Below are 13,508 nucleotides of genomic sequence, written 5' to 3' on the forward strand. Positions count from 1 at the left end.
AGCACCTGCCCCTTTCGTGGTCTCTGCACGGCCCTGGGCGTAACGGGACTGGGGTAATTGGGGTAATCGGTGGTGTTGTACAGAAGGGAAAATGAGTGAACTACATAAACTCTGACGCCAATTTTCTTATCTTCTATGAGAAGAAAACATTTTGTTTAAAAATCATGATAAGATCTATAAAGAAAATAAGAACCAAATAGTTGCCTTTTCCACTTACACAAAAGAACTGAAGAATTAATTTTCCATAATTATGCATCGAGTCTTGCCTGTAATGAATTTCTGCAAAAGAAATGCCAAATAAATATAAATTCATGTGCATTTTGTGACTGAGATTTTTCAGTTGCAACTCCATAATTTTTTTAGGAAAGATTTCCAAAAGTGGGTATTGTACAAGAAATCTACTCATCTTTAAGATTTAATATGTTAAAAATTTGGTTTTCTGTGAAGAGTTAAATTATATGAACTATTTGATCCTCTCTTTAAGTGTTTAAACATAAAAGTTCACATTAAACCAATCTCATAATAAACCAACAGACTTTTTGTATGTCTGTAAAACATGAGACAGTTAAGTTATTGCAGCGCACATAACATTTAAATCTCGTAGAGCGCCATTGTTTCTGTCATTTGGACAAAATGCCTGTCGGAACATTAATAAAACACGGAGCGCTGACTGTCCGTATTAGAAGAGTCTTTATTAGAAGACACTCCTCCTGCTCCCGCTGCTCCGCTCCTCTACAGCCAGTCGATGTGCGAGAGGAAATTCGCAACTCCCATCTTTTTCTTTTTTTTTTTTTCTTCTTTTTTTTTTTCTATCAGTGTCTCCATCGTCGTGAAGACAAAGAGGAGCCCCGCAAAGTGAAGATGGGTTGCCATCAGTAGCCGGAGAAGCCGCTCCTGTAAAGTCACTTGTTTCTGCAAGCGTCCCCGCCCGGAGGCGAGACAGCAGGCGCCGGTCCTCGGAGACTCTCCGCGGCTTGGGATGCGCAGAGATGTGAGAGTAAAAAGAGCGAGCGAGCCAGGGATTGTGATTGGCCGCGCTCATCCTGAAAGCCACCGAGGAGCATCGGGCGAGGCATGTCAGAGAATTCACGGGGAGGCATCAAACTTGGAGAAGACGTGCGTCGACGCGTTTGTTTGCAGCAGCACCGGGCTGTGTAGGTAAACTTGCACCATCTCCCGCCCCGCAGGGACCCAACGAGGAAAGGACGCGCTTTCCGTGGTGCTGAAACGGGTGGGCTCGGCTGATCAACTAGTGAAGAAGAGGAGAGACAGTCTCACTTTGTTCCCCAGCGTCATGGTAGATGTTGGAGCTTTGATTAGGTGAGTCCAGTAATGTGCTTTGGAGTGTAAGAAACGGAGATTAACAGTTTTAACAGCTAATACGCGGTGTTAGAGCCAATGTAGGCTAAAACTATGTGATTCCGAGTGTGTCTGTTACCTGTGCTTTGCCTTCATTCAAGTTTTAACCAATAGATTGACAAAGTTTCTCTCCTGAATACTTCATAGCCTTTTGACCCACAGAAATGCAATTTGTTTTGCCTTTATTTAATTTCTTTCTTCTTTTTTTTTACTTTTCATAATTTAGAATTTAACCTTTTTTTTTTTTAAAAAAAAAATCTCCTTTCTTAAATATCAATGAGTCTAGTTGATTGGTACAGTAAGCTTAGAGTTAATAAGTTGGGGAAACTTTAAATGTTTTATTAGTTCCATCCATCATTGCTACACAAAGAACATTATGAACAGTTGAGTGTTCTTTATTTGGATTGGTAAAGGAGGAAACCCGGTGCATCGTTGGTCTCTGCGACCTAAAAACTTCATGTTACTCACATCCACCTGGCACAACATTTTGTGCCGTATTGTGTCCAACTTGCAAACCGCTAGTAGATTTGGAAAAAAATCTCATTGAGATGAAGTTGATCAATTTGTTCCACAGTCACTAATTAGAGCTGCATCAATCCGTCAGGGGTAGGAGGTTGGTAGGTCAAAAGCTGAGAATTAAAACAGTTTTTTTTTTCCCTATTTATCACATGCTTTAAAACTAAACACAATACTTCAACCTCTAACATCGCCCAAATAGATGCAACTTAAAGTGCATACATTGCTGTCAGTGAATCTAATGTTCCTGGGTTTTTTGTTTGTTTGTTTGTTTGTTTTTTGGCTCCATTTGAATTGTGATTTAATTGGCTTTTTATTTCATAGCAGCATCAATAATTTCTCAAAATAACATAAAGATATACAGAATGTCATGCATAATCTGTTTTGTTTTTATTCATATCAACAGGACAAATGTAATTGGCAGGTCAGACCTAAAAGACATCAGTATCAAGAGAGACTGGTGAATCTTTATTGCCGATTTCTTTGTCATCACACTCTTTCTTTGATATCGCATTGAGCTGCAGGTTTAGGCTGAAAGGAAAAATGTTCACCGGTAGTCTTTCAGGTTAGGTCACCTAAAAGTAAAATAGATTAATAAGAAAAACACACATTAAATAACTGAATGAGAAGTTTTTGAATAGGACTTAGAAGTTTGAATCAAAAGAATAAACAGTGCTGAACAGTTTAGATAGCAGAGCAAATGACAGCTGTATCATTCATAGAGTAGTAGATAACTGAATGTACATGAGTGCAGTGAAATGTTCCTCTGTTACCAAAGAGGATCTTCAATGAAATGGTAAATAAAGATTTCTTAATTATTTATAAAACAAGCTTAAGGAAAGTTACACAAAGCATTTACTGACATCCTTTGTTATCTTGTGAAAATGGAACTAAATTGTTTTTTTGTTGTTGTTGTTTGAGTAATGTAGGAAAAGGGTAGAAGTAGCATTCTTTTTACCCAGCAACAGGTGCTGGAGAGCAGCACTGTGCTACTCGTTGCTCCACAGACGGAGAAAACTAATAGCAGAAACGGTGCGTTTTAAACAATGTGATGGGGAAATATTTTGAATTTGCTTTAGCTTGCTGGAGTTCTGGTTCAGTCTTCCTGATTTAACTGATGTAACTCAGCCATGTCTGTAGGCTGCCTTGTTTCCACACACCTTTTCTACTCTGACCAAAAAAATTCAACTGAGAATGTTGCATTCTCCGTTAAACCTACCAAACGTTCAGTTCTATGCAGGTGAATGGCGTATTTTTCCCAATGGTTGACTTTTGAGCCAGATTGTGACATTCCCTCTTTATGCAAGGACAACTTATCAACATGACCATAAACATAACTGCTAATAAGGCTGCCCAGCAGCTTTAATCAATTACTGTGCCATTGTCCTCGCAGTTGGACACAGAGTGCAGGTGTCATCAAAGCAGAATGAGGCTCCTTTGAGGAGGGAAATTCAGGACTCAATGACTTCTCTCAGATGGGTCACCGGACACACAGCAGAGCTTTGACGCGTACAAATTGCGCTTGAAGATGGTGCGTTCATCCCCGGGAGGCTCGGCTGCTGGCAGGAGACCAGCAGAGCGGGGACATTGCACTCCAGATGGCCCAGAAAGGCCAGAGGAAGAGGGCTGTCCAAGCCCAGCTGGGAGTCCGGGAAGCTGGACGGCCGGTGTCGTTTGCTTGTGTGCGCACGTGGATGTGGGAGGGAGAGAGGATGAGAGAAGAGAGGAAGAAACTGGAGAGAAGGAAGAGAGTGCGAGCACGTTTAGGGAGTGATTGGGCAGGAAGAGAATACGAGAGCGAATGATACAGGCGCCTCTGTACGGGTTCCACTGCATGAAAGTAGTGATAGGAGAAGTGTGGGAGGAGGAAGAAATGAAAGAGAAGATGAAGGGCAACTTCTGCAGTGTGTGGATGCTGAAGGAAGCGACAGGAAAGTAAAAACCGTCAAACACAGGCAATAAAAAAGAGAAAGAAACAGGCATGTGTGAATGTTTGCATGTGGGAGGGAAAGGGAAAGAGAGAAATGAAACTGGAAGACGCAGTTCTGCGTGTGTCTGCTGGTGCGTGTTTGCAGAGAGAGAGGGAGAGGAAACACTGGAGGAAAAGCAAAGCAAAGGAATAAAATTGTGTGGGAAATTTTGTGTGAGAAGGGAGGGAACAAAGTCAAATAAGTGAGGAGGAGAAAACAGATGTCCTAGGATTTGCTTGGTCACTTTGTTGCCTTTGGTGTTACCTGCTACAGTTGCACCTGTGCAAAGTACACATTTAACATTAAGCCTCCTTTTATGTATTCTGGAAGCTTCGACCTTACCAACCTCTTTGCACATACTTCTTTTTTGTTCTGGGCTATCTGCTTCAAATCTAAGCACTTTGGTTTCACCACCGTCCTGCTGCAGGGTCATACTCTGATATTCAGTCATCACACTGATGTTAAAGACATGTTGCGTGTGGGAGGCTTTTTCTCACGCTTATTTTATTGCTTCTTGTTACCACTTTGAGGCGTCTAAAGTGAAGCCACCTGAGAGCAAGCGGAGAACACACAGAGGCTTCACACAGATAAAGTTGCCTCACTGTTACCATTTGGGAAGCCACTAGAGAGCAGGTGGAGAAGAAAGAAAGCTCTTTTCATTCTGCCACATCTGCTCTGTGATGGAATGGAGCATGATCTGCACTTTGATCACAATGAATTATTTCTTTCCCTGGCTATAAATATGGTCTGTCTATGTTGCCTAGTCTCTCCCCCTAAACACTTTCAACTAGGAATCAGTGCTTGCCTCTGAGTGGCTCTCCCCATGAGCGTGTCACTGTGAGTGTACTGCAGCTTTGGTTTCCTTTCTCACAGTGAGAAAGAGCCACAGCTCCTACTTCAATGAAAATGTTAGATCCAATTGAGTGTTGGTGTTACATTGATTATAAGAAAAAGTAAATTTTAAGAAATCGGAAAGATTCTTTGTTGCTCTGTTCTTAAGTGAAATTTTGCGTGTGTGTGTGTGTGTGCGTGTGTGTGTGTGTGTGTGCGTGTGTGTGTGTGTGTGTGTGTGGGATGCCCTGAAAGGAGACCGGATCAATAGACTGTCTGCACATGTTGTTCACCCTGTGGCATCTTTATTGAGAATTTATTGCTTGACATCAAAACACATTAGCTATACAACGTAGCAACATGTGTTACTGTTTTATAGTTAATATGCTTTGATGTTGAGCCATAACTCATAAAGAAGACTCCAGTTCAGCAGGTGCTGATCTGGAGTCTTCTAAATAGGATCTCAGCTGAAATTAGATGTGTGTCAGGTTTTAATATTCACCATGGTGTTCAAAATTCTTTCCTCAGCTGGTGCATTTTGCCTCAAAGGAGTCAAACTTTCTTTTAATCTTTCAAAATGGCCTTGAGCAAATTTTGGCAAAATTTCTGCAGGGTTTATGACTTGCCTTGTAATATGAAGGTCCTGAGTTTAAAACCTTTTGCTGTGGATTTTAGATGTTTTCCCAGCTATTTTGTCTCCAGATATTCTGGCTTCCTCTCACAAACCAAAAACATGCACATTAACTCAATTGGCATCTTTATATTACCAAAATTAGCATTGCACGTGTGCATGGTTATTTGTACAGCATGTTTTTGTGCTGTCCTGTGATGCACTGGCAACCTGTCCAGAGTAAACCTGCCTCTTGCCCAGTGACCACAGGAGATATGGACCCGTTCCTGTGCAACCCTGATCAGAAATAAACAGGTATAGACAACTGGTGTGTGCTTGTTTAATTTACCTAAGACATGGTAATACAACTTTTGATTAACTATTACATCCATTGTATTGTAAAAGTGCTGTTTTTCAAAGGCTCAAAACAGTCAATGTCTTGCAGGAGTATTCATGCTGTCAATTCATTTTTTTGATTTTGCTGCTTTACAGTGCCACACCATTAGGTGATAGACCATTACAAATCAGTGTATAATTGTAAAATAGAAGGATATATTTGTTTGTTTTTTTTTACAAATATGTACATATGGAAAGTGTGGTATGTATGTGTAGTCAACCCAGTGTGATATACTTAAAAACAATCAAGTTCAATTAATCACTTTGTGAAGTCACAAATAGAGTTCACTTACATGCAATTTAACCTCAGTAAAAATGCAGTTGTGATTTTGTTTTATAGAATAAAAAAATGCCCTTCATGACTTTGGAGAAGTCATGAAGGGCACACCACAGCCCTTAATGAAAGAGTGGCAAGGACAAACCCACACCAGGCCTTTCACTGTTTTTATGTGTAGAAAATACATATTTTTTCATTCCACTTGACATTTGTGCACTACTTTGCATTTGTCATGTGTGACATGAAATATTTTTGTTAGAATGTGGCAACATGTGGAAAACCTTTGCAAAGAACTTAAAGACAACATGGTGTCAAGTCACACTGTTATATTGAAGCTAAAATGTCAAAATGTACAGTACATGATCAGAACCTTATTTTTTACATGACATCAAATCCATAATGAAGAGTGATATAGATGAAAGATCAGTACATATTTAACATTTTGTCAGGGAAAAATATTGTCTGGAAAGCAAAAAACCTTATTTGTTTTGTTATTCAACCTCATAAAACAAATAAAAGGAAAATAACATGAAAATTGTTGCTCGGGTTTAGTGTTTGCATCATCTGGGATTTTTTTTTATTATTATTCTTGTAGTTACCCTGGAAACTAAGACAAAGCCATTGCTTTCATTGGTCTCCAGGTAATTTGAAAACTTTAATTGCCTTTTCTACCTAATACTCTGAAGACATCACATGTTTATTTGATACTAGACTGTTCTGAAAACACATCAGACAAGCAGTTCAACATAGCAAAGTGCTGATTTGATACTAAGTTGAATTTTAGGTTGTAACAGCAGGAGTACTGAGAAGTACAGGAACCTTTAAAGTTTATTTCTTAGCAATTTCAAGTTTTGTTCAGGACAGGCATTGTCTATGAATCATTGCATAGTGACTAAGAACTGCATAAAAGAGTAAATATTTCCTGCCGCACAGTTTGAAAGTCAATAGGTTGCTGACTGAAAATAGCAACATTGCCCACCTTCAACCAAATAAAGGGAAATTGGCCATGGGACTCTAACTTGTTAGAATGAAAACTACAGCAGTGTTGATTACATGGTGGTAGGACTAAACATAGTTTTGGTTTGAAAAATTACAGAATACCTTACATCTAGTCAAACATTGTTATTGTTTGCACCACCGTTCATTATGGATAGCATAATCCAGTTAGAACAACCCATTGCTCAGACATTTAGCCTGAAGACTAGACTAAATCAATTTCGGTATGAAACCAGTGAGAGTCATGGGACTACAAGAGGGAAGCTAATTGTGTTTAACAGCTGCTTCTTGGTGTTAACCAAGGAGCTTCACCATGTTTTCTTTAATTGTTAAGTTTAATACTCTTTTGAATAAGCTTTGATTGTGAGCACCACACAGAAACATGATCTCAGGAGAGGCCTTTCTTTGTAGAGTCATTGTGTTCTGTCACTGAATGGCCTGTCTGGGTGCTGGAGTTTCTCTAACCACAGACACATTAACTGACTGATTGTGTGCATTAGTGGTTGTCTGTCAATCTCTCTGTGTTTGCTATGGGATGCACCGGGGATCTGTATAAAGCAGTATTTTCTTAAAAGTCATGAGAATTCTTTAATAACGTTGCCATCTAGTTTGCATAATTTTCCATGTGTAAATAACTGTGAATGATGATGTAGAAGAGAGTATATCACACAATAAAAGAAACCCTAGTCACATTCAATATGGCAAATAAACTCTGTAAATTTGACAGTTCCCAACCCTGCTCCTTTATCTGAGCTTTGGATCACCAAAAGTGACCAACAAGAGGAGATTCAGTGGACCAGTATAGGTCTAAGTTTTGGAATTGATGAGGCAGATAAATATGCAGGTACTCATTATTAGAGTCCATTGTCAGTCTTTGAACAATTAATTTTCTAGGATTACATTACCATATTCAAACTGTGAAACGCATAATATTTGTAGATGTTTCAATCTACATTTGTTTCAATCTACAACGCCAGTCTGGACAATGTGCACATGATTCAAACAAAGCATCAGAATAAGGTGAATGTAATCAAAATTAACAATCCAAATGCACCACAAACAGACAACAGGAAAAGCTGTCATCTGCAATGTGACACAATAGCTAGTGTCTACCCTAGTTGTTCTAGTTCATTGTTTTTCTTATTCTCAAACCTCCCAACACACACGCACTCTCACACAGAGACAGAAGGAGAGCGAGATCTTATGGCAAAGCAATTAAGGGAGCCGTCTGAAGTGAACAGTCAGCTGATGTGTCACAAAGCTAAAGGAGAAAAAGGTGATTAGGCAGTTGGTGCTCAAGGCAAACCTCACCAGACAGCTTTCGGCCGTGGTTACACATCCCATGTATTTTAAAACAGATATAAAAAAAAAAAAAAAAAAAAAACAGTCATTCAATTCAGAAAACAGTCTGCTTGTAGGCATTTTTTTGACTAGTTTCTGCATTTGTAGATCACACCACAGACTAGTTTTGTTTGTTTGGATAGGCCCGTAGTACAAATTGGATGGAAATGATATTCTACAAGTTCATTCAGTTTGTAAGCTTCCTTTTTATCCTGGTGATCTGACTGTATGCTCTGCTGACGTCAATATTGGCGTGTGGCAACTACATAGACGCAGCAGTCAATGCAAATTCTTGAAACAGGTAGATGATGAATTTACAATCTGGATGCAAATTGCTGTGAGCGCAGCTGTGAAGGACCGTTGTGCATAGACAGCAAGATGTCGTTGATATGAGGGAGATGCTGTTCAATTGAAAAAGTAAAAATGAAAAGTCCCATTAACATCAGAAAAGTCTCTAAATTTGTCTCAGATACTAGAAAGGTGTTACTATTTCAGAGCATGTCCCACAGGACGCTGGACACATAGTAACAGCTAGTTTAAATTAAAACCACTTAAATTATTGACAATTTTTCTTAACTTAAAGGCCACATTTTAGTTGAGCACTTTGAAGCAGACTGATGTAGACATTTATCTCATAACATGGTGGCAAGTTTTTACCAGCAGTGCAATAGCTGCTAATGGTTGAAAAAGAGATGAGATAAACAGAGAGATAAAAGCATGTTAAGACCTGGTGAGACCACAGAGGCTGTTCTTTACAAAGATGTGTTTATCCGTCTGTTATCTGGAAAAGCTGGGAAGAGTTGCTTACACTATAAACAAAAGTAGCACCATTTGGAATTAAGCCAATATTTTTACTGTGGGCCAGTGAAGCTGTAATAAAACCGAAATGGAAAGTGTTAAGCTTGCCCATATGCCATCTGTGTGGAAGCAGAATGTTGTGCAGATTTAAAGTAATAGCGGGTCTTTGCAGTTCAAAATATTTGATAACAATGGATATTAATAAGAGAGGGTAATCAGAGCAGACTAGCATCTAAACATCTTATTAGTTGATGTTAAATTTAAACTAGTTTGAACAATGTTTAGGGGTCAGGGGCAAAAAGCATTCAGTTTTCAGAGTTGTGACAAGTTGTTCTTAAGTTGAACTTATGAGGAATGACTGTTTTATTTGTTTGTTTTATTGGTTGGCATTTTGGAGAAGATTTTTGTAAAGTCTTCACCAAATGCTATAAAGTTTAAATGCAATAAGTGACATTATTAAAACAACTCTCCCTGGGAAAGGTTTCTCCAGGATGTTGCAAAGTAGGCTCAGGCCAAAGGACCAAACTTGTATTCATGAGGAGCAGTGTGGCATTTTTCCTGACTCAGGAACAGTGAACCACATCTTAACAGAATTGTTCATGGGAGTTTGCTTGTCTTTTCTACAAATGTTATGTAGCTCTGGAAAATGTTATGACTGTAACCCTCAAAGTATTTCCAAGGACGTGCTTCTGGAGTACGTCATACATAGGTGGATTTTAAGGTAAGGTCTTGAATATCCAAAGAAAGACTTGTGATCACAATGTCAAGCTTCTCCCCACATTTCACTGAACTTCATCAAGGCTGCTTCTTCTCACCGAGAATGTTTGAGGTGTTCATGGACAGGATCTCAAGTTGTGCTCTGGTTTCATGACTCAAGTGGAGAAATTCTAGTATCTTTAATTTGTTGATGAATGGAACAGAGAGGAAATGTACAGATGGATGGTGATTTCCTCTGCCATTATCATGGTTAAGAAAGAGCTTAGCCAAAAGTGAATTTCTTGATTTATTAGTTGATCCACTTTCCAAGCCTCACATATTGCCATGAAATATGGACTGTGACCAGAATAAAGAGACGCTGAATATAAGCTCCTCAAATGAGCTCCCTCCGTCGGGTGGCTGAGCTAAGCTGTTGAGATAAGTTGAGGAACTCTCTCTTCCAGGAGAAGTTGAGAGTAGGGCCACTGCTCCTCTGCATCAAAAGGAATTAGGTGGTTCAGGCGTCTGACCTCTGCTGCCAATCTCTGGAGGTTCTCAGGGCATGTCCTACTGGGAGGAGACACTGGTACCGACTGAGAACTTGCTGGACAGACTGTGCCGTATCACTTTTTGTTCGCTTTGAAGTTACCTAGAAAAAGTAACAGAAAGTTGCTGGTTTCTCTCCTAGACTTGCTACTACCATGACCAGACCTTGGATAAAATGCATGACAATGACAAAAAAAAATAAAATAAAATAATTCAATGTCCTATTACCATCAACTTCAAATTCTGAATACAGCGTATTTTTATAGGAACCTGTTTGGCTGAGTAGAGTTTTGACAATCGGTACCTGGGACTGTATTTTATTTTTTTTCCTTAACATCCTTTCTGGTACATGCAATGTTTTAATGGTGTAATCACAATACCTCTGATGTGTCATGAACAAAGTACAGTAAAACTCTCAGAAGAACATGCAAGTAGTGAAAAAGAGACACTTCAGGCAGTTCTTTCGGTGCAATCAGCAGAGATTTCATCGTGTCTTATTGCATTCCACAGGGATATGGCGTCTTTCTTTTTTTAGCGTCATTGTTTGTGCACAAGAGACGGGCTGATTTTATTGCAAAGAATTCATATTTCTTGTACACAGCACATCATCCACTAGCCTCTTCCACAAAGTCTAGCGGTTCAGCCCATCACCTCTAATGCGAACAAAAGGTCAGTCCTTAATTATTCATTCGGGATGTCAAACAATGCTTGCCGGCTGTTATTTAGGGTGGGGGAGACCCCTATGAATAATTCAGGTGCAGGATTCTCTTTCCTTCAAAAAGTGGCACTGTGGCTTGGATGTTTGTGAGAGCCTTATCTCCATGCAAAAACCCTCTGTCATTCCTGAGCTGACCTTGGCTGTCACTGCCGCAGCAACACGGGTGGCACAGAAGGTGGCAAGGACTTGTGTTCTTCCTGTTTCTGCAGGCCTCCTCCACACATCGAGAGTGAGTAGGAAGGACAACAGGGAGCTGACTGCTCCTTGTCCAATCTCCCTCAGTGTCTGTTTACTGTACACTATGTGCCATGCTGTGGTGGGTGGGTGCCATTGTACAGAAAGAGCAGATTACTCTTTTTACAATGAGTTATTCTGCTTTTCACCCGAGGTGCGTTTCTGTTTTGGTACACAAGATATGTCAGTTGCTCTTAAGCAGCTTTCTTAAACTGGAAAGAGGTGTTTATTGCAGCTGAAGAGGCAAACGCAGATATTAATGCTATTAAAGTGCATTAAACTGAAGAATGGTGTAATGTGAGTCACTTGCATGGAGGGATTAGAGGGAAGTGGAATGGAAGGGATCCTTAGTAAGGAGAGAAAGTGAAAATGTTCATCTTGTTATGTGAGAGGCAGGGGGTAAACTGAGGGACAGAAAGTGTGTGTGTGCGTGTGTGTGTGTGTGCATGCATGCGTTCATCTATGTGTGAAAGGGGGGGAAGGCTTATGCCAACTCTACTACCGCTGAGCAATAACAGAAGCACATACGCAGATAGATACAGAACATGTTTTTCAAGCAACGGATGGCATGGAGCCCAGAGAAAATCAAATGAGGAGAGTGTTTGTCGCCGTTAACGCAATCAACAGATCGATCGTACCCTCCTATGGCCACCATCTTACAGATTCAGTTTGTACTGAGGCGTCTACTGAAGACAGGGAAGATTATCAAAGCTGCCATTATTGACAAAATACTTGATGTAATGTACTTCAGTATTCATCAGCAGGGGAAAAATGTATTATTTAGATTTTCATAATTAGTTTGTACCCGTGTCAACAACATTGATACAACTTATCAGAGACAGTTACAACCTGTTAGTGTGTTGGAGGAAGATTTAAAAACACAACAGAAACAGTAATAGCAGGGCCATAGTGAGTAAAATTATTTTTTTTTATTTTTTTATTTAGTTTTAGCACACATCAAAATATCCGAAATGCAGTATTTGTAATTATTGCAGTATTTGGTAGAATTAAATAATGTTGGTAGTGTTCTATAAAAGTTTTAAGTGACTCAGCTCCAGATCCTTGATAGTTAAAAATGTTATTTGCACAGAGTGACGTTAAGGGGTTGGGTTGTGTCAATATTTCTCTGAGACACACTAACCTTATTTTCTCCTATCTCTGTGCAACAAAGTGACAAGGGCCATTTATCTTATAGCTGTAAACAAAAGGCTGACGAAACAGAGGTTTAGTGAGAGTGCTTGGGAAAAAACCCCCAACAAACTTTAGAATTCAGATTAGCAAATACAACCTTAACAATGAAGCTGCTGTTACTGTGCTTCTTATGCTGCGGTGTAAGATTTTCTAAAAGATTATCTTACATTGGTTTAAACTTGAAGCACTAAAGTGTTGTCTACATCTTAGCTTTTGATGAGTTTCTGAATGTTGTGTTTATTTTTACATAAAGGGTGGGGAATTCAAGGTTCACTACTGTGTTAGGATGGGGTACGTAGATGAGTGAATCTTTATTAGTTCGGGCAAAGCATCTGCATAGTGCATCCTTAGTAAGGTCCAGCATTAACATTGTTTTTTTTTTGTTTTTTTGTTCTGTCAATTCAGTTTCAGGCATTTGGACACAATCAAAACAGATAGGGAAGAAAGATTTTAGTGCATTTGAGGTTTCTGAAATAATTATCACTTTAAAAAGTCCCAAATATGTTTAATTGGTGGCAGAGATTAAAGTTAGAGCTGTCAACTACTTCAGCCTTTAGTTCATTCACACATAAAGTGTAAGCATATTGATAAAACCAATAGACCTAACATCACAGAACCTGGCTTTCCAAATTGTTGCTGAGAACAGTGTGGGTGTTTTTTTCTCTCTTTAGTCAAAAACATGATAATAATAATTCTCTAATTAGTTGTCTGGAATAAAAAAATATTTCTCCTCAGTATATATCCCCTCTGTGAGAGTCTTTATGGCTTCATCCCAGATCCCTGTAAGCCCTTTAAATGTCAGTCATCTTTAACACATATGGCTTAATTTTGCTTAACAAAGTTATTCTAGTATAATATTTTATCAATGTGTATCAATGTGCCTGTGTTAAATGTTAGTAAATTCTGTATGTATAAAGATTTCTTGAATCAGTTATTTTTGTTGTGTGTACTATGTATTTTTTTTAATCAATGTAATACTAATACTTTTAATTTTTCATTACTTTTCATTTTTAAGGCCACATTTTCATT

At 39.1% G+C, this 13,508-nt stretch overlaps 1 protein-coding gene across 1 annotated transcript in view; it reads left to right on the forward strand.

Moving 5' to 3' along the window:
* The first annotated feature begins 508 nt into the window (after positions 1 to 508).
* Positions 509 to 13,508, forward strand: part of chst8 (carbohydrate (N-acetylgalactosamine 4-0) sulfotransferase 8) — a 164,624-nt gene continuing 151,624 nt past the window's right edge. The window contains exon 1 of the mRNA XM_007552125.2: positions 509 to 1,320. Coding sequence (XP_007552187.1) covers positions 1,295 to 1,320 — 26 coding nt within the window. The 5' untranslated portion in view covers positions 509 to 1,294. The remainder of the gene's footprint in view (positions 1,321 to 13,508) is intronic.

The sequence above is a fragment of the Poecilia formosa genome, unplaced genomic scaffold, assembly GCF_000485575.1.
Source record: "Poecilia formosa unplaced genomic scaffold, Poecilia_formosa-5.1.2 Scaffold46, whole genome shotgun sequence".
Taxonomy (NCBI): Eukaryota; Metazoa; Chordata; class Actinopteri; order Cyprinodontiformes; family Poeciliidae; genus Poecilia; species Poecilia formosa.